This window comes from Chrysoperla carnea, chromosome 1 (assembly GCF_905475395.1).
Source record: "Chrysoperla carnea chromosome 1, inChrCarn1.1, whole genome shotgun sequence".
Taxonomy (NCBI): Eukaryota; Metazoa; Arthropoda; class Insecta; order Neuroptera; family Chrysopidae; genus Chrysoperla; species Chrysoperla carnea.
In genome coordinates, this window is record NC_058337.1 from 81,446,664 (window position 1) to 81,470,309 (window position 23,646).

A 23,646-nucleotide genomic window follows, 5' to 3' on the forward strand; every position below is an offset into this window, starting at 1 on the left:
TTAATTAGTTTAATTAATTATCCTGATCAGGATTTTCACGATTAACGATTTTCATATCTGAAAATATATACATTTATTTGCGCTCCCACCACATTTATACTGAATTTTAAAAAAATAAATAAAAGTCTAAAAAACTAAAAAACACAAAATAAATAATAGTTTTAACAAAACTACATACACGTTTTTGTAACTAGCTGAACTAAAAGGTAGAAAATAATTTTTTTTAATTCAAAAAAATCATTTTATCGTAAAAAAGCGTATAAAATATTTACAATAATTGAAATTTAACACCCCACGCTTTTTTATGATAAAATAATTTTTTTGAATTTAAAGAAACTATTTTCTACCTTTTAGTTCAGGTAGTTACAAAAGCGTGTTTTTTACTTTTTTAAACCATTTGGAAGTTACAGCACCGTCAGCCTATAATACAATCACTGTAACTATCTGTGCCTTTTGGATATATGATAAATGGAGGTACATGGACTTGTTTTCTTTCTGTTTCAACTCAACCTAAATCTTTTTTCCAGTTTTTCACCATTTTCGAGGAAACTTGATAGACATGTATGACAAAAATAGTGGCTTCGAGTTCAAAAACATCTAAGTATTGTAGACGATTAGAAACATATAAGATGTTCAATTTGATATGATTCTGAAGGGGTTTCTATTTCAGCAGAATTCTAACAGGAATATTTATTATATATTATACATTTTTGTTTTAAAATTCGATTTCTCAAAAATTATCCTAAACCTTGAATCAAATTGTGGTAGGTCGGGCGTTGAGATTAAAAAAAAATAGGTATTTCTTTCTTCATCGTAAAAAAATACGCCACTGTTTTCATCGTGGCCGTTGATAATAATTAAGCTGCTGTGTACACCGTGTATAGATTTAAATATCTGAGTAGTAAGTTACTATTACAACTCAATAATATTATGAAGTAGTATTACCTCCTAGTGTACGAGACCTACCTGTTGAAGAATTATTAAGAAGAAGAGGTAACTAAAGTATGTACACGATGGTGATGAAGAAGAAGCGGTGAGGTTCCGGTAATGTAGGTTATATGAACGTGGGGGATGTAGGACGACTATATACATCGACATCCAAGTCATAAACACTTCAGTGTGTTCAACTTCCACAAGTGATCTTTTTTATTATTTATCTTTTAATTACTCAAAGTTAGTTGTTATTTTTTTTTTAATTAGAAATAAACGCGGTTACAACACAGTTTGGCGCATTTAAAGTGAAGTGATTGATTATATTCTCGCTATTTATTTTGGAGTTGTTTTTTTAAATAATTTATTGTTTTAAATTAAGGTTAGTAAAACAAATTATTTTTCGGGGAATTATTAAAGAGCGGTTGTTAAAAGTTTGATAAATTCAGTAAGAAAACCTCAAATATCCAAATTATTCAGAATTTTATAAGTTTTATTTTTTAACAATGTGTATCTATGATTCGTACAGAGTGTTGCAGAAAAAACTATACACGCAATAAAATAAATAAAAATTATCCAGGCAATATTTTTCAAAATCACCCTGAATATTTTCTTAAAATAAAAGAAAGCAAGTTCACAGTGGGAGTTTTTTATAGTATTTTTTATTATCTTGAGGTCTATTATATCATTTAGACATGTAATTCACTGCTCGTGTTTCAAATCCTTTTTTTTTTAAATAGATACCAAGACTTTTTAATACACTAACAGTAAAATCTCATAATTTACTTACGTAATTAAAAGATTGTTGCTTACCATTAATTCATCATATTTTTCAAAAAAAAATATACCTTAAATATAAAAATCATTTGTTTAGATACAACACTTAAAACATCCTGTACATATTTATTATTTAAATAAATTTACTCGTTAATTAGTAAGCAAAAAGTATTCATATAAAAAATAAAATCGTGTTTAGGATGACCCAGAATGGAATAACTTCAAACTAGCGAACAATGAACTTTTTAAATTTAGAAATAATTGCGGATTAAACTTGACCAAAAAATAATAATATAAACTGCAATTTAATGGTTATTGATTTTTTTATACAATTTAGAATAAAAGAAACCAAATGCTAGAACTGCAACTTTAAATAAAATGTTTTAGCTCGAAATTTAAGAAAATTTATCTTAAAACTAAAAATAATAAAAAACTTACTTTTTATTATTAATTTTTCTTTGATTATGGGAGACAGGAGAAGAATATAAATACAATTTATTATTCCAAAACCCACTTTTCAAGCATTTTTTCTCAGCCTATGGAAGTCACAAAGTAAACCTCCATACAAAAGTCGTAAAATCGTATTTTCTTACTCAAAATTTTAACTGCATGACTTCCATAGTTTTCGAGAAAAGTTTTCACGCCCTTTCCACGATCGCATCTCACTGATCAATGACTAATTAAATCATGTCTCCCTCAAAATTTCAACTGTAATTTTTATAATTTTTTACTCCTTTTTACGAAATACTTATTCGATTCATTTAACTCAAAACTTTGAACAAGAAGTGGGGTTTATGAAACACTAAAGCACATTTTTCAATTAATGTTAACAAAGTAGAATTGCCATTCATAATAAGCAAAATTGTAGACAATAATAATATTACAGTAATATTTACCACAATTCATAATATTATCATTTTCATCAATTCATCTTATTATATTTTAATTTACAATTTAATGTCTACTAATTATTTTTTTTCGTACAAGGAAGTCGACATATGATGCAGTGGACGTATTTTATTAGACTATTGTTAAGATTTAGTCGCGTAAAAAGAAAAAGTTCATTCAAGAAAAGCGAAATTTAAATTAATATAATAAAATTGTAATGAAAATTTAGATTAGAATCATGTTATAATTATTAGTAAACAAACAATAGAGATGTATTTTTCTAACACTGAATTTTAAATTATATCGTTTAAAAAACCGGAATAAATTAATTATTTACACAAAGCTAATTAATTTATTGTTAATAGCAATACAAAATTAATTATTGTTAATTTTAACGTTTTTATAGTTTTAATTATGAAATGTATCGTTTCATTATAAAGAATTAGAGAAATTTCTTGTTTGTAACTGCGAAAAAAATTTAGTAGTTTCATCTTTATTATATGACCTTTGGTAATAGAAAGCTTAATATAATATATTAGTTACATTTAAAAATTTATTTACATTTAGAAAAAACTTAACAACATGTCCCAAATAATTTACTATTCAAATTCCTTTATCTTATCTGAATTGTCTCTCCGCTTTATCTTATCTGAATTATTTAGTATGCAACTTTCAATGTCTTCGGTTTGCCAGAAGCTTTTGGTGGTAGGACTAAAATGTATGAAAATTATCTGTGATAAAGATTTCAACTGAGACACTATTACCATCGCAAAAAAAAGATTGCAGTCGTGGGACCCCCGAAAAGAACAAAGTTCCTTACGAAGCTGTGCAAAAACAAATCTAAACGTTAAATAAATATATATCGGTTATTGGTTTTTGATTGCTCACCTAAATAAACTTATTAACTAATTAGTTATTATAATTTAATAAATAATTAACGGTTTTAAATTGATGTTCGTTTGATTGGTAACAGAATAGTAATTGATTATTAGGTTAGTGTCAAGTAGGCAGAGGTCCCAGGCTCACATAATTATTTAACACGAATTTTGCCATTTTTGTACTACCTATTTACATCCAAAACTAGTTATGTATATCCATAACTAGTTTTGGATGTAATTAGTAAAAAAAAAAAGCAAAATTCGTGTACTATAACATATCGTGGTTTCCATGGATATGGCACACACACAAAAAAGCATATTCACAATATTACGTGATGGTCTCCGCCAATTTGTTCACCATGACAAGCCGCGTTAAGGAACTTCATTGCAATAATAATAATTTATTAGCCATCCTCCAATTATTTAATCAAGTTTATGAAATTTCATTAGAACGCAAAAAGTCCTCTTTCTAGATGCAAAATTGTCTAACATTAAAAGAGAAATAAGTTGATTTATTTGTCTTCCCGTCACCTCCACCATCGTGAACAAAAATAGATCTACTTTTTATACAAATAAGCGATATAATGATTTTGATATGTGAGCAAAACCACAGGATGCATCCGTATAATTTGCATAATTAAAATTACAGTAGACACACGATTTACCTAACTATTAAGTCTTTTTAATGTAAATAATTAATACACCTTTGGTTTTAATTAATTAAACATGTATGTATATGTGATAAATTATTTTGTATCATGTTATTAAGAAAAATCTTTTATAAGATCAAATAAAACAACTTAAAAATCTTATCATGCTTTCAACTTTATATTTAAGTGAAAGTTAACGTCACAATTGAATTATAGTCTTTTAAATAATAAAATTTATATTAATTTATTATATTTATAATTTTTTCGTGATCAGAATATTATATTTAATTGTTATTAAAAACAATGCAATATTATATTTTGAACAATTTTGTACCAAAATTATTCTAATTTATATATGCTATGGTCTAGAAATGAATTTGAACAATTATTTTTTATATTTATATGTAATTTTTTGATAAATAATATTAAAAGTGTGTTTAAACAAACCCTACATTAAAAAAATATTTATTACAGTAGAAACAATAAACAGCAGAAACAATAGGTTAAAAATCAAGATAAATGTAATAATTTGAGTTTTCGATTTTTTAACTTTACCTAGGGTTTAAGTTGAGAAGATTTTAATGTTCCATATTTTTAATTATTGAGTTTTTTAATTATTGAGTTTTATTTATGTTCTTTGTTTATTGATTATACACATTGTGTGCCTTTTATTATGCACACAAGGACTGGGTTAAATTATAAATAAAAATTTAGATGCTTTAAGTAATTGACGTCGTCGAAACATTATTTGAAATTACTGAGATTGCTAAAATTATTTATTTAAGTTATGGAGGTTTTGTTTTTTAATTAAACAAGTGAAAACAAACAATTGACTGAGTTAATTGTTGCAATACCATGCATAGTCAGTGTTGATTTATTTATCATATTACACATACAAACATGTGACACATACATAACTGATAATCAAGTATAGTACATATTATAAAATTTCCGCCTAATTGGCGCCCTCACGGGTAAACAGTGATGTTTACGAAAAAAATGTTTCAAACAAAAGTTGTTTAATTTATGATAAGGAACATTTTTTACATATAAACTTCTGTTCTATCTCTAACGGTTTACAAGATGGGTCCTACGGACCCAAGACCCAATTGACCTATGATGCTCATTTACGAACTTGACCTCACTTTTTACGTCCTGAGTACGCTGTAAAAATTTCAGCTCGATATCTTTTTTCGTTTTTGAGTTATCGTGTCCACAGACGGACGGACGGACGGACGGACAACCGGAAATGGACTAATTAGGTGATTTAGTGAACACCTATAGCATCATTATTTTTAAGCGTTACAAACTTGGGACTAAACTTAATATACTATGTATATTTCATATATACATGGTATAAAAAGGTTATAGCTTCTGATTTATAGAGGTGTTTACATCATCGAGGTTCTACTGCATTTAAAAATTTTTTAAATCTCCGTTAGTTTTTAAAACGTATTATTAAATTTATTTCTTGAAATTTTTAGTTGATAAAACTAAAATCTTTGAAAGTAAAATAACATTATATTTACTTTTCCTGGTATTTTATCCCCTAAAACTATAACAGTATTATCAAATATAAATGGTTCTAACTTTTAATAGTGTGGTATAATTCTCAAGATGAATCGTCTATATTTTCAATTTTACTTTAGTAAAAAAAACTTAATTGTCGCTTTGTGATTTGTATAAAATAACATAATTTTTTTGAAGAATTTGTAGGTTTGTAGTTTCTACTGTAGCTTCTAGTATACTTTTTTCTATCTAGAGTTTTAACATAATCTAAAGGAGACGGGTTGAGAAAACTATCCGATCAAATTAGGAAAGTCTTTACGCCATTCAAATATTAGCCATCCAAGTTCTTAGCTTCATTGGCTACTGTCATGTTTGAAAATTGTTAAACACGAGTACCTAAAATTTGAAATATTTATTAATAAATTCACCATGCAACGAGAATCTGTTCGATTGCATTACGATTGGTCACTTCGCTACTGTTTTCTAAGCTGGGATCTAAATCTTATCTTCTGAGATAGGCTTGTCCTTACGATAATAAATTCATTCAGGGTAAATACAACAAGTATTGAAGAAACTGACGAGTGGACCTTTAGCTGTTGTTAAAACGAAACATTTAATACTTTTGAATGATTGTAGCTTTAATCAGGAGAATATCAAAAGGTTACAGAATCAGTTCTATTTCACAAAGTGTGCCTGCTTTGTACATAAAAGTTAAGAGATTATCTTAGAAGACAGATCCAGTATATAATACATTTACTAAATAATTTAATGTATCTGGACTGCACAGAACAGTTAAGCACATCCCCACTTGGTACCACAATATTGGCGAAGGATACCATCAAATTTACTTCAATTAAACTCGTTTCTTAATAAATAAGCCATAATCTTTTAGTTAATTTAACTATAATTACAATTTCCAATTTCTTTAAATTTCCAATTTAACTGTCTTTCAATGTTAAGAACCATCGCTTTAAGGTAGTTCCTCCGCGACCGTCCAGTCAAAAAGTTTTGGACTAATACTATCATTCAGTGCATTAACTGTGCTATGACTATTATACATATACCATATATTATTTTCACAAGACTGTAGTTACTCACTAACAAATCTTCTATACGTATACACACACATACTTTGATTTAAACATTTACCATTAGTTTTTATATGCTTTCCACAAAAATTATCGCTAAAACGAGTTATTTATTTAAGTTTTTTATCGAAACTATATGGTAAATAATTTTTATTTTTATTTATATATTTTCTAAATATAGTATTCTACATTATATTAGTTTTGCATAGAGATGGTGGACGTCATTCATTGGTAAATAAATATAATATTTGTAAATTTGTGTATTTTTATACACTTCTCCCATGTACACGTACAAATTGCGTCACTTTTAATTGCTAATATCTCATGTATGGCATGGTAAATCATCTTCTAATTTTAACAGCAAGTGTATTATGAATTAAATATTTTATATTCTGAGTTTTGAGAAATTCTTGGAATATCACTTTCGTGTAGGTACTACCTTAATTTACCATGTATGTCTTCCTTGCACCTCCACCATTCAGTTTTATACTACATACATGCAAGCTAACAAAGACGTGTTAAAAATGTTTCTCGTAAACTTACAACGTCTATAATTCCGAAGGAAACTCACAAAGGATCTGAAGAACAAATGAGTATTTCAGCATACCCTAGTCCTGAAGTTGAATATTGACTATTAATTCAAAAACAATCGAACAATCATCAACAATGATAATATATCGATAATTAAAGGATATATTCAGTAAAATAAAAAAAAAAGAACCCGTTATATTTTGAAGGTTAATGATCGTTTAGGTTTATTTATTTATTTATTTTTTGATAATTGTAGCTTCAACAAATACCTACTTACTTACCATTTTACCGTGTGGTGTGGTCGTGTTTTATTCACAGTCATCATTAAATATTTGATCATATTATTTTGTTGCCTACCGATGACTTGTGATGACGATGAAGTTGCAAAAGATAAAAATATTTTAAAAATTTATTTTATAACTGTTTTTTTTTTTTTATTATTATTATTATTTTATTTTGGTAAATGGAAAGAAAATATATTTGTGTGACTGACTGAAATTCACAGAAATCAGTGTCGGCTTTTGATTAAATTTTATAGAAAGTACTCTGAATATCAAAGTGAACGGATGTATGGATCACAGATATCGGAAAATTGAATGTTCATAGGAACAGGACAGAATTTTTATTTTGTGTGTTGGATAGTATCTGCAAAATTTGAGTTGTTGACAAATAATAATAACAATTATGAACTTTATCTCCATTTTTATTTCACAAAGAAATGCATATTATTATTTTTAATATTTATTTAACTTTAAAACCATGCATTTTTAGTGATTTTGAACGTCCATACCCAGTTTTTCACATTAACTGAAATATAATTTGGAAAACCCATTATACCATGTATATGAAATATACCAAGGTATACTAAGTTTGTAACGCTTAAAAATATTGATGGTATGAACAAAATTTTGATATAGGTGTTCATAAAATCACCTAATTAGTCCATTTCCGGTTGTCTGTCTGTCTGTCTGTCTGTCCGTTGTCATAACGATTACTCCAAAGCGAAAAAAGATATCAAGCTGAAATAGCGTGCTGAGGACGTAAAAAGTGAGGTCGAATTCTTAAATGACAACATAGGTCAATTGGGTCTTGGGTCTATAGAACACATTTTGTAAACCGTTAGAGATAGAACAAAAGTTTAAATGTAAAAAATGTTCCTTATAAAAAATAAACAACTTTTGTTTGAAATATGTTTTCGTAAACATCACTGCTTACGCGCGAGAGCGCAAATTATGCGCACATTTTATACTATGTATTATATGGGAATATCAGTTATATATGTGTAACATGTATGTATGTATATGTAATGTGACTGAGTAATCAACACTGTCTATACATGGTATTTCAACAATTAACTCAGTCAATTGTTTGTTTTCACTTGTTTTAACTCAAAATAAATACAAGAATGTTCAGTTCATTTTTTGAAAATATCTTAAATCTAGTTTTTTTTCTAGAATTAAAAAACTTATTAAAAACACAACAAAACTCAAACTTTTCTATGCTCAACATGTTAATTAGAGGAGCTTTAATTGAATTTAACTCGAGTTAGAGACAGTCAATCCACTTCAAACTTTTATGGCAAATGTATAATTATATTCTGAATAAGTATACACTTAATTCGAATTTTCTGTCTGTTCTACTTCATAGCGAGACAACAACTTTAAGAGTCAAACAATACAAATAATTCGAAGTTCGGATACAAATAATTATAAAAAATGCACTTTATACCAATAAGACAAATCCAGGCGATCGCTCTATGCATTTTGAAGAATCATTATATGTATCGTGACAAAAACTTTACAACAAGTTTCCAATTTGATTCATTATAAAATAAATTTTATAAATCATTACGAAACACATATTTTATTTATGTATAAATGAATCACCTGTCATTTGATGATAGATAATAAGTAGTAATATGCAAATAAGGTAATCATATTAATAGACTTTTTAAATCATTGTCATACAGGGAGTTCTGATTGTATTCTGAAGTTGGAATCTTGTGAAGACCCCAATAATAAATATCAGCATACAGTAGACTCTTCAAGCTTGTAACGAATAGTCTATTATCGTAGTTAAAGGGACCAATTTGAGTAGCTAGTTGGATAAGAAATTTTAAAAAATAATAACATATAGCGCTTAGAGGAGAACATATAGCGCTTAGAGAAGTTTTCATAATAAAAAAGTATTAAATTTTAAACCAAGGAGCAAAAAAGTTTATGGTTTATCAGATTTTTTTTTTAGTTTTTCAGACTTTACTTGATCTCAATATGAGTTATTAGCATAGATAGTGTCACTTTGTATCGATTTAAATCATGAGAAACCAATCTTTACTGATAACACTGAATACAATTATTTCAACATTAACAAAATATATCATTAAAGATTTTAACAAAATTTCTGAAAAACCTATTCTACGATTAAAAATACTTTTCGAAATTCAGAAACTTGAAATACATATAGAAAGGCAGAAAAAGAAAGTGTAGTACTAAAGGTCAAAATAAATACTTATATGTTTTTAAAGTATTTTTTCAAAATAACAGAATGCAAAATTGCCTCTTTATAGTACTTATACCTTATAGTAACTACACACTATGTATTTTTTAGCATTTAAATTTTAAACAACTGTATAAGGTGTATATAATCCATGGTATTGTAGCATAATGTACCATGGATCACACCTTTATGTACCTTGAATCGAAAATATACCTGAATTTGAGATTCCACGTGTAATATTATCAATTAATTCCAGGGAACAGCATCATTTAATGCATGAGATCGAAACATTGAAAAATCTATGAGTTTCTCTTACAGTTAGTATTTATATTGACTCGAGGTGAATGCATCTTCTCTTTTATCTTGTATCAGTGCTACAGCACGTGTCTTGATTCAATGTACATGAAGTGCGTCGTTTAAAATTTTACCTCCTTAACATTTTACAGTATGTTTAAAATAAAATAAGACATAACAAAATCACCACCAATAAGTAGTGATTCATTCTCTACGTTATTTGCCTTCTAATAACTTGCTACCTCATAGATCTATGAAGTTCTAGTGAAAGAATTAATGTACATTGAGTATCCGGGGGAACTAAACTTACTTTAAACTAAATTTTTTGTAAATGTCTTAAGAGGATTATTTTATTTCATTTTATTCAAAGGATTGTATCAAATCTTTGAACTTCTAAAATTTAACTATTTAAATAAGGTAGAGGTAACGTAATGACAAATAGTTGAAACTATAAAATATAGTAGTTACAAGACACACAGCCTTTCATTTTTAAAGTTCGAAAATAATCACACGTTGAATATTGAACAAGCTCTCTGTAGTGATCAAAACTAAATACCTATGTTTATTCCGTGTGCTTATTACACACTTCTTATAAGTATAATAATAGTCATATATCTATCTACTACCTATAATAATATAAATATAAATATAAAAATAAGAACTAAACATCTGGGTTAAATTATTATTTAAAATTTTCAATATTTATTGTCTAAGGTGTTCAATATTTATGGTAAATATATGGACATTCCATTGTTTATTGAACAGACAGTCATCAATATCGATTGATACCTATTTTATTACATATTATATATCTTTGTTATGTCAAACGTGAATATAATAATTTATTCATTATATTGATAGTAAATTCTTTTGTGTAATTGGTATTTCAAAGTATGTTATCGAATTTCTCTTGTAATTGTTTTTTTAGTTAACTTACTGCAGGTACCCGGATTGTTTTCATTTTTTACAAAAATAATTTATTAAAACGTATAAATTTTATTACACAAACGATTTGTTTTAATTTTGAACTGTTCCTATAATTGTAACTTTTCAAAAATTAATGAATTAAATTAACTTGTAATTTTTTGCTAAAAGTATAAATAAATTTTGAGATCAAATTACAAAAGGAATTTTAATACGGTGCTCCAAATTAATGAAAGGGCATCGAAGGGCTCTGATCTATAAATAACACTTTAAAACAAAGAGTTCAATAAGAATTTCAGTTCGGTATATAATGAGTTATTTTGCGAGTATATAATAAGTAGTTATTTTGCAAGAAATGTCCAGTAGAAACTATAGGAATGCTGAGCTTTTATTAAAATATTGACAAACAAATATTAAATAATGTTTGAACGACATGTAAAACTACTAAAAAGACTAATTTACAGAAAAACTATCTTTTACGTTGAATATAAAAACTATTTTGTACTTTTAAGATATTTCAATAAAAATCTTGTTGTAGTTTTTTTAAATAACATTTTTTCTATTTAAAACTTAAATTGTTTTAATTAGCCAGTGCCTTGGCACTTTGTTATTTATATTTTACCCGTAACTTCCACCAAGTTTGAAATATTTCGTCGTGTTTTTTCATTATGATAAACATTTGATTATAACAATATTGAATGAATTTTTTTCAAAGTTACAAATTAATTGCAAATTAATTTTGTAGTTAAAAATTAGTTAAAAGTGAGTGATGAAATTTATTTACAATGTTACAAAGTTGCAAGTGAAGCCAATGGAATTAAAATAATAATTGCATTCGAATAAATTCTAGCTATATATATTGAAAGAATTTAATGTTAAAATTAAACTTCAATTTCTTTAAAACATTAATAAAAATCTTGAAAAATAGCAGGTCCTCACAGAGAATTTATTCAAGTTACTAAAACCATCCTTTTATTTACTACACGATCATTGGTTACGGAGATATCGATCATCTAAGTCAAATTGATTCTTTTTCATAAAAAATTAAATATCTTTACGAATAAATTGGCATAGAAAGACTAAAAAAATACAAATAAAAATATAAAATTTTTGCGTATTTATTCTTAGAATTGCGAGATAACCGTGCCGTAACTCATTATAATTTTTTTTTTTGATCCTTTAAAAATTGTTTCCAGTAATAAATATTTTTTTTAAATTTAATGTATTTTTATAATTAAGAAATTACATATACGAGTTACATTTCGTCACCTCAAGCTTTAATTATGTATAATCAAATAAAAATTGAATTTGTCTTTTATTTTTTGGATTCGTTAAACTAAAGCTTGACTTTGTATAGTTGTTATTAACATAAATTTTTTAATTTAAAACTAAAAACACAATTTAATTTTCCATAGCCAAATAAATCTATACTATATTATTATGTAGGTATATTCTTCAATGCGCTTCCACCATAATTTTTAAAACGTTGAAACTCTTTTTAAGTATACAAAACTTAAAACACTTCTCAATAACAATAAATCGCAATTTTAATTTCAAGATTTGATTCTTACATATTAACAAACATGTGAAGTTACATTCGATAAAATAATTTTCTTGTTATCACTTAAGATTATTTAACGTCTTCATAAATTTTTATTTTAAATATTTGAAACATTTAAATAAATTTAAATATATTAAATTTAATTTAGAGAAAATACCTGTTTTTTTAAACTATTTACTTTTTTAATTTAATTCAATAAAATGTATAGACAGTTATTTATATGATTTTCTTATCGGTTACCAGGAGAATGACTCAATGACTTCAAATATTTTGGTTATTTAATCAATTGAATGATTTAGCTTGAATATTTGATGCTCCTTTCCAACAAAAATCACGAAATAAAAATTAAAAATTAACATCGTTAGAAAGGGTGTGATTACGAGCCAGAAAAAAGTAAAATCGGGCTAATTTATTAAGGAATGAAATTTTCATGATAGATTGCATAATTGCTGATGACTATGATTGCATTCCCAAAACCTGGGCTAATTGAAGGGGTTTCTTGCTGTGAAGCTCATTTCATTGCGATCAAAATTTTATTTATTAGCAGGAAATACAACTAAACTTCAGTTTAGTTGTACTTATAAGCTTAAACTTGGTCAAGTCAGCCATCAAGTTGCGCAAAACTAACTTCTAATGGCCATATTTTTATTAATGGCACTTTACTATGTTATAGCATGATGGAAATTTTAATATGTGAGAGTTATACATATTTTCAGCTTTAATTATTATTAAGGTAGACCCTTCTTGTGTCAATGCCGTAGCTTTTTCACCGATTGCACAATTTGGTTTTGAGTTTCATTTCAAAACAAAGAATCAATAATGAATTATTATGTTACAATAAACAAACAGACATTAAGATTAAACAATTTTACATTTAGTCAGACAAAAAAATTGCATTACATTTTAGAAAAAAATATTCTTTAGAAAAGAATTATACTTACAAGGTGCTTTTCGATTTATATTATATATTCGCTTAAGGCTTTTAAGTACAAATTTTAAACATTCTTTTATTGGCGTAAAACTTTATAATTTTTTTAAGAATCCTCTCAAATAATCATTGGTGGAAAAAAAATTTATGAAAAAAGCGATTTTCCAGATTAGAATGGTTAAAGTTACAATTGAATTTCAAGCACTATGATTATACCTTACTCTATCGATTTGAAATTTGGATATGTAATAGGTATTCATATTCTACTTGCCCTGGGACTAAAGAAATTGTTATAATTCCACAGTATCTGGGTGTGAAAAATGAAAATTGGGAAAGTTAACAGGATTTTGGTTATCGCTATTACATGTACCCAGGGCAGGTATCGAAAAATAAGTGTACCCAGGGCAGGTAGAATACGAATACCTATGGCATATCCAAATTTCAACGATACAGTAAAGGGTATAATCGCAGTGCTTGAAATTCAATTGTAGCCTTAAGCATTATCTGAAAAACCGCTTTTCTTTATTTTTTTCCCTACTTTACACCAATCAAAGAATGTTTCTCGACAATCGAAAATTTGTACATAACATATTTGAATTTATTAAAACACTTTATTATATTTGTAATAATACACATTTTATGTTCAAAGTTTTTCCTTTACTCGCTTTCCTATTTGTAATACCTACTTTCAAAATTTTTGGAACATTCTGTAAAAGGTTAGTGAACCAAGCAAATCGTGGGTGATTTTTAATACAAATTAAAACATAATTTTATTTATTTATATATGTTTTTTGGGTGAGATGAATAAAATAATAAAAAGATTTATTATATAGAAACAATCATTATTAACTAAATGCCCTAGTTCAAAAACATTGTATTGAGTAAGGTATTCCGGTACCAAACAGAACCAAACATATCCTCAAACTGACTTTTAAGTATGTGTTTATTATTGTTATTTTGTACATGCTGGTCACCGGAGGGCTTGACCTAGATCATCGTAAAAAGAAGTATGTAAGATATGTGTTTAGTGTTGTGACTTGGTGTGTAGTCGAGCAATGACAAGTCAATAAAACAACACAAATAATAAACATATCAAACAATATAACAGTGGCAATAGCAAACATCATGTCAGTCACATAATCGTGACACTTAAATTGTGACTTGAATATAAATTTTGATTAAATAGTTTAAATAAAAATTAGTTTCAATTTTTATCTAAAAATAATACAATTAGATTAATATCTTGTTTCTTGGCCCCGTCAATCAATGTGGTCTAAATTTCTTTAATATCTATTATTTTCCACATATTTAGTGAATGTTCATTGCATGTTTATTAACTTTTAACTTTTTAGCATTGCCATATTCTAAATTAAGTTTTTAATTAATTGCGAGTTCACTCCAATTTACCAATTTTCGTCATAGTTTACGTCCATCAGGGCTGGATTTGTCGAACAAGGAAACGACAAAATAGGCAACATTTTTGATTCAGCAAATTTTTTAGGATGATAAATTTTAGGAAAAGAATCCGTTGACAGACTTGTCCGTCAATGTGTGGTAATACAATTCGATATAATCCCAAAGAAACTATTTTCCTTTTGGTAAACTTTTGATATCTTGGTACACAAATGATTATTGTAAGTAAGGAAATGTTGTATGAAATTTGAGTTCCTATAAATATCTATGGGCATCTATAAATAAACCGTAAATGCTCTATTTTTAAAGTTATGGCCACTTGATTACTTGAGGCATTGGGGTATGTAAGATGCCAACCATCCAAGTGATGAAATTGTTGTCCAAAAACTCCTTAAACAGTCTGTTGTCATTATTTAGTTATAAGTGGTTAACTTTTCAAGTTCTGAACATAAAATCTAAACTTGTGTACCTGGCCGTTGGGAATATGTAAGGCCGCTGTAAAAATTACTTTACTGGTAAAAATGGGGCCCATTTCTAACCAATTTGGTAGGAAAATTGGAGCTATTCTACTTACACGTATAAATACTCCAACCTCATGCAAATTTTCTGTCTGAACAGATTTTACTCAACACAAATTTTTTTCCTTGTGCAAACTTCATGCTTTCGTTTACATACAACGATTTACTTCTGCAAATTAGTTTTGCACAAATAAATTGCTACAAATTGCATGGAAATTTGAATCTAGTATAATGAGTGTAGTAAGTGATATTAATATTACGATGGCGGAAACAATAGGAAGTTTATAAAATTTACGTATGTGTATTTTTTACTCATTTTTGTAAGTCAATTATATTATTTTTAATACAATATTTTACATTTGACTTTCTATGTATCTTCGACTTTCCAAGTTTAGAATGTACTTATAGAAATGACAAAATAAATTATATTTCATTTAAATCAAACTAAAATATTTAAACTTGACTTATAACGTCCTGTATTGAAAAACTTGACTTAATATTTGTATCTACTATATTTTATCAAATAGAATTAATAAATATGCTTGGGTTTCCCAAAAACTTGAAATGAAAAAGTCCAAAACAAAGCATGTCTCTACGCAAAATTAAAGAATAAAATTTCTTCACGCTTCTCCTGTTTTTACCAATATCTCAAAAAATTTATTTTTCGACTAACTTCATATTTAGATTTATGACATTACAAATATGTTAATTCTAAAGTAATCTTGTACTGTGGGGCTATTCGTAAATACGGCACGCAAGGTGGCGAAGGAAGGGGTATTCAAGGTAACATGACGTTCACAGCTACTTGTAAATTTTATTTTAATTTTTGCCTTTGCTTGTGTTATGTGGCTTCTTTTGGAATAGCTCCTATCTATAAATGATTATTCATGGTGGAGGTGTCGGGATGTGCACGATATGAAAGATTGAAGAAATGTACATATTTTGCATAATCGATTCTTGTTCATATAGAATATATACATTCTAGTTTATTTGTAAGGAAAACGAAAAAGAAAAATTTGTGTACTCTTCTGTCAAAATTAGCATTATATACTTACAACGTTGAATCCTATACCTATTCAACACAGAATTTATTTTTAGGTGTTTGGAAATATTTCTAATTTATCTCAACATTTCTTCTTAATAATAAAATGTTTCTGACTTCTCATTTGTCAGTTTTCTGGTACAGAAAGGTTTGAAAGTAAATTAATTATATTTGCAAGCAACTACTTAAATATCACAAACAACTATTTTCTTCAAAAACCGTAGTCTGTCGACAATATTTTATGTGTTTTATATGTGTATCCTCCAAAATTCAATACAAACTTTTTTTAATTTAAACATATTTCTTATAAACCTCACCCAATCCCTTATATCCAAATTGAGACACAAATTTTTAAAATTTTCCAACCCGAATAATGAGGTACGCCTTTCGACTTTTGTTAGTCCTAGCTTTTTCAGCGCTTTTTTTACTTACATATTTTTCTCCCGTGTATGAATTCTAATTCCTCAGGCTATTCAAAATTTTCAAATGACAGCCTATTATGTGATCAATATCAAGAAAATATTTAGCTAGGAAAAAGAGGCACCTTCCATATTATAATTTAAGTTTAATTGACTACATACAGCTTTTAAAAATATTTATAAAAAATAAAATACTTTTAAAAAGACAATAATTACTTTTTTTTAATCAGTTTCATCAAATTTAGGGAAAGTTAACGATATCACGAATTAAAATTTCTTTAATAACAAACCATTTGATATTAAATTTGAGAAAAAAATTCAATAAAAACAAAATTAATGGGTAATCATCAAAAATCATCAGAACTATATTTAACTAAAGTTTAATTTATGATTACCTGATGATTACTGATTAACGGCACCACAGGGCATCCATCATCTTCTCATCTATTTAAAATTATAATAATTAAATTACTTTCTCCACAAAAAGTTTTAAAATTTCAATTATACTCGCGTACAAGTAATAAAAAAAATTCTTACTAAATTTCTTTTTCAAAAGAAAAAGAAAAATTTTAATAGATGCGCAATCACATTCAATATATACTTTCAAAAAATATTAAAAAAGACATTTGTATTACATGCTTTTATAACAATTCACTTCACTTCCTTCAAGTATTTTATAAATTAGACATATTATATTGGAAGTACTGTTTAAAGAATTTTTTTAAATAATTGATTTAAAATACCTGTCATGGGAAAGTATTTCTAGGAATTTCATGGTATTTTAATATTCGTTGTATGTATAAACTATCAAATTATATTATACCTATGGTCTGAATTTTAACCGTTATTTTTCGGTTTTTTCGAATTGTTTCAAATACTTTTTCAACTACAAGCCAAAAGTTAATTGGGTTTTTTTTAGACACAACAAAGAAAGGATCCATAGTTTAGTGCGATTAGTTGTATCTGCCAGTGATATCGAAGCTTAACTTAGATTTTTTTCAAAGCTTATTTATGGAATTTATACTTCTCTTAGCTATTATAGTATGTGATCAAAAAATATCATCTAAATAAAAAATATTGTATCTAAGAATTTTCATAAAGTCGGTGCCGGCCGAGTTCACAGGATATTGACATTTATTTTTAACTAAATTAATTTAATAATAAATATCCAGCATCTCATATTGATAATATTGAAACTTTCTGTATCTGGAATTATCCAACACAAAATTTTACAAATTTTTCACATGTACTTTCCATCTAAGATAACCTCCTATACACTCATGTAAAGGAAATTATTTTATTGGCAAAAAGCTTTATTCCCGTTATCTATTTGCTTTTTGTAACGTATCGCAATATTTTTATCGTAGATAGCGCGATGAAAACGACATCTGGTGGCAGCATTAAATCATGCTCTTACAACATTGGCATTTTACTCCGCGGAAAATATTTCCTCGACATAATCCTTTTCAAGTGGCTTTTCTATCTAGGATTCTCCTCTATCTAGAAACACAATAAAAGAAAGAATCTTAAACCTGGCCGGAAAAGTAACAGATCAACAAAAATTGGACATCTCCGCTCCTTTTATAAAGCTATATCTTGACAAAAGCACCGACGTCACTTAATCGGCACGTATAACTATTTTTGCTCGATATTGCATTGGAAACGTCATTAAGGAAAAATTAATTAATTAATCATTAAGCATTTCTTTAGAAAAAATGGCACGTTGATACATAAATTTTCACCACTCCTGATCTATAAATTCGTAGGGGCATCGAATGTACGGTCGTTAATCTGAGTAACAAATTGAGCTGGTACTAATGACAATGAAGAATTTGCCCCTTTGACACGAAATCCGTATCTTACCACAGATGGATTAAGTCATCTAAAGGGTGATCGATTTGTTTAATCGTTCGCTATTAATTGACCTTCAGTAACTTTGAAATATCCGATTAACCCCTTGTCAATCATAGTATACCTTCAAGAACAAACTATAAGGTGTAAACCAGAAGTCTAGACCCTTTTATTATAGAAAAAATTCTATGCAGTGAGCCTAAAATGACATCACAAATAATCTACAAATTTAGATGTTGTTTGACTCAGAAATTTTCTTGCTTGTTCCTGCAACATAATTTTATTAACAACAAGCTATTTATTATAAAAATAAACTTTAATAATTAATGTGAGGTCTAATTGACAACAAATCTAATAATGAAAAAAGTCACAGATGCTATGAGTGTAATCAACACAACCGCAGACATCAGAGTTCGTTGACTTGTCAGAAGAAAATCCGGTCCACTACTCATTTAAAATATATAAAAAAAAAACATAACTAGTGATCAACACAGATATTTATGAGTAATTATAGCAGATAAAACATATCACAGTTAAGATGAATCTTCGTTCTTTATTATTACGAAGGCCTTAAGTACCAAACAGAACCATTGCAAGGTTCTTCTTGGTAATTTATATATTTCGCAACGTCTTCTGCAGACAAACAACGCTTGAATATTATCAACAGTAAAATCAACTTTTAATTCAGAGCAATTAATTGTTTTATTGTTTTTTTTTTAATTAACGTGTTACCTTCATTAATAGCCAACCATGTTTGTGCGATAGCAGAACTGACTTTGTAACCAGACAAGCAGAGTGTAGAAAACCTTTTTATAAATGATATGTTGTTTAGTCAATTAGGGAAAATATTCTGTCAAAGTTATGAATTGAAAAGTTCGTTTGCTTAAAAAAATTGAATTTTTCCCTTTTCTATTAAAGATTTTACAAAAATGAATAGAGCACAATGAAAAGCATGTAATAGGGAAGGCTTTTGCCCCAAAGAGTCAAATCAAACTTTTCAACTAATCTTATCTATGCGAAACATGTAGTAAAGCAAAATTTTGGAATCTCTTTAATGTTCTTCCAATTTTTTTTAACTTTCACTGTTTATTTTCCAACAAAAAATAAAAACGCAGGTCTTAGAATAATATACAGCACATCGATTTTTCGGATACATTTTTGCTCTTTTTCTCATTACTAATTTAATCAAACTAGACTGGTTTCACCTACACCTTTTCAAAATATTGCAAATCATTTCTTCTGAGGAATAATATATCCTGAATAAATGCAACTGAATAATTATGTTTGTATTTGTGTTACTATTTGTTTGCAGTTATTCTTTTTTTAGCGAAACATTTTTTAGCGCTAATAGCTAAAAGAACATGAATTAGACAATTTAGAATTGACTACTTACAAGTTTAATACTCGAAAAACATTTAATTTGAATGGAATTCAAAATATTTTTGAGAATAGGAATAAATCGAATAACAAGAAATAATTTTCAAAAAATATCAAAGTTGTAATTTAGAAGCATTAGGTGGCCGCTGCGAAATTTTCACACCCTCATAGCAAGTATCGCCACGTACGCACCCGGTTAGCCCCAAGTAGGCCCACGCCTTGTACAGACAATTTATTATATCCAAAAAAAATTTGAATATAGGCAACTTTTTTACACAAATATGTTAAAAGTAACAAGAAAAAATTAAGTTTCTATAATTGTATTAAATATTGTTTTTTCGATTCAAAAAAAATTACTTTAAGCCTTCTTACTAAAAGGAAAAATTATCTTGAAAATGACACCACATTAATTAAAATTGATGAAGTATTAAAGAAAATATTTCGTAGTGTATTAAACATATCTTTGAAAAATAATATATATGAAGACATAAAAAAGTAACGAATAAATATTGAAAAGAAAAACATTATGACTTTTACTTGCACCAAGGAAAAATATTAAATTTGAAACTTTTTGTTACAGGTACACAATCATGTTACGAACACTGGTGCTTCTAACATTAGGGGCAATTGTCGTAAGCGCTCAAAGAAGATTAGCATTACCAGATCCAAGAAGTTGTGCAAACCGTAAGTAAAATATTTAAATTAGTAGAAAAACAATTTGGAAATAAATGTTCATAATCCATTTAGGAGTACGTCATGCTACATATAGAGATGCTCGCGGTGTTGCACATTCATATTTCTTCAGTTGGGAACATGCGCCAACACGAGCATTAGAAGTTGATTGGTTAGATTCAAGAAATATTTGCCGTAGACATTGTATGGATGCCGTTTCGTTAGAAACTCCACAAGAAAATGAATTTATTAAACAACGTATCGCACGTGGAAATGTAAGATATATTTGGACTTCTGGTCGTAAATGTAATTTCGCCGGATGTGACCGTGCCGATTTACAACCACCAAATATTAATGGATGGTTCTGGTCTGGCTCAGGAGCAAAAATTGGACCAACAACACAACGTAGTTCCGGTGATTGGAGTAATACTGGTGGTTTTGGACAAGCTCAACCTGATAACCGCGAAGCTGCACAAGTAAGCATTTTCCTTTTTTTACCTTTGACTGACTTGTGAGAAAATATCTCTACTAGAGTGATCATAATGTCACAGTGGTACAAAATTTATGCCATCCTTCAAGTGCAATGACATACCGTTTAGTATAACGTAAATTTGCTTAGGGATATTGCTTTCAAAAATTATAAAATTTCCAGTCTAAGATGTAACCTCAAACGAAGATTATGTCTGAGAAAAGGCTGTTATTTTCATTCTTCCTTTAATAAGGGTCCCACCAGCAAAGCATCCGCTATAGAGACGTTCTGAGATCATCACATTACCTGAAGAAGGAGTCGTTTTAAACAAAGGAAATTACAGGATTAAGTCGAGACGATTTCTCTGATGGGCTAGTTCCTAAAATTTCTGACAAAAATTGTAAATTAAAAATTGTAAACCTAATTCCTTGAAAGCTACTTTCACCCACATGTTCAACCAAGAGACCCATTATCCTTCTCCACTGCATCATAGTTAACTTTAATCTAGTGCAGTTAAATGGACTAGATGTGGTTATGCAGAATTTAAACTGTCGTATGTTCTTCGCAAAGTGGGAATTATCCTGATGTAGCAGTATTATATACTGCTAATGTAAGTAGTTCGATGTTCAATCATCGATCGAAATCTTAAAGCCTCAATGGTCCGGATCGATTGCCAAATTCCACTGTTTACTGAACACTACACATATACGTCAGGCTTGTGCTCACGGGAGGGGTTTTGGCGGTCAAAACCCATCCCATTGAGAAGAAGACTCTTGCGTTCAACTTTTTGAACTAGACTATTCAATTTTTTACGATGATTACTGTGACATCTGGCTTGACGAAGTTCAAATTTGGCGAAAACGCACAGTTAGACCTAATAAAACCTTCTCTTGTTCAAAAAAGATTCCTTATTTTTATTGACTTTATAACTTAACATCATGAACAGAAGTTTGAATCCCTCCATTGAATAATTCCTTCATACGGGCCTGATATTTATTGATGTACGTGTTGTTTTTCTTCAAACTAAGCGACATATCTCTATATAAAGTTTCAAAAATAAGCATCAATTCTTAAATTCTTAATTGACAATAACATATTTTATGTCTCCAGAAACTAATTTTAAAACGAATCTTATACAAGCCTAAATACAAATTTGATACAGGAGAAAATTCCATGTAATTGATTGATTGAAACCAATATTTATCCCTAAGTTATGGTAGTTTTTTAAGTAAATACAAATTTAAACTAAATATCCAAATTTTTTACTTTGTTACAGGGTAACGATGAATCATGCTTATCAATCTTAAATAATTTCTACAATGACGGCATCAAATGGCATGATGTAGCTTGCCATCACTTAAAACCATTCGTATGCGAAGACAGTGAAGAATTATTGAATTTCGTACGTTCACGTAATCCAGGCATTCGACTTTAGAATTAAGAAACATTTCACACACAACAACAACAACAAAAGAAGAATATTATAAAGATAGAAAAAAGAGATTTTTCTCAATTTGTCATCCACATCATCCTTTCCTTTTTATCATCCCCTCCCATGACCCTTTCTATCGCATGTGAATAAGCTCTATTCTCCTCGACAAAAATTGCCTTATTTTATTGTATTTCTGTCAAATTTAGTATTATTGTACAATTAGTGTTAATTTAAATTAAAACAAATAAATTTATTATTTTATATAAAAAGTTATTTATGCTGTTTTATTTTTAAATTTACTTAAAACAAGTGAAAACAAACAATTGACTGAGTTAACTGTTGAAATACCATGCATAGTCAGTGTTGATTTCTTTATCACATTACACATACAAACATGTGACACATACATAACTAATAAAGAATAGTACATATGTAAATGACTTTATAGGTTTCTGCATTACCGACCGACATTTAGTGTATAGTTTGTACACATATTATAAAATTTCCGCCTAATTGGCGCCCTCATGGGTAAACAGTGATGTTTACGAAAAAATGTTTCAAACAAAAGTTGTTTAATTTTTGATAAGGAAAATTTTTTACATTTAAACTTTTGTTCTATCTCTAACGGTTTATAAGATGGGTCCTACGGACCCAAGACCCAATTGACCTATGATGCTCATTTACGAACTTGACTTCACTTTTTATGTCCTGAGTACGCTGTAAAAATTTCAGCTCGATATCTTTTTTCGTTTTTGAGTTATCGTGTCCACAGACGGACGGGCGGACGGACGGACAACCGGAAATGGAATGGACTAATTAGGTGATTCTATGAACACCTATGACAAAATTTTTTTCCTAGCATCATTATTTTTAAGCGTTACAAACTTGGGACTAAACTTAATATACTATGTATATTTCATATATGCATGGTATAAAAAGCACGTTAACCGTATTAAAGATTTTGAATATTAAATAATAAATATCTGGATGACCGAGCTT

The 23,646-nt window shown here is 28.0% G+C and overlaps 1 protein-coding gene across 1 annotated transcript; it reads left to right on the forward strand.

Annotated features, from left to right (window-relative positions):
- Positions 1 to 1,158: 1,158 nt before the first annotated feature.
- LOC123305711 lies at positions 1,159 to 22,866 on the forward strand. The gene is made up of 4 exons (XM_044887504.1): positions 1,159 to 1,312; positions 20,655 to 20,758; positions 20,822 to 21,222; positions 22,492 to 22,866. Exons 2-4 carry the CDS (start codon positions 20,665 to 20,667, stop codon positions 22,648 to 22,650), a joined length of 654 nt encoding a protein of 217 aa, XP_044743439.1. The 5' UTR covers positions 1,159 to 1,312; positions 20,655 to 20,664; the 3' UTR covers positions 22,651 to 22,866.
- Positions 22,867 to 23,646: the final 780 nt, after the last annotated feature.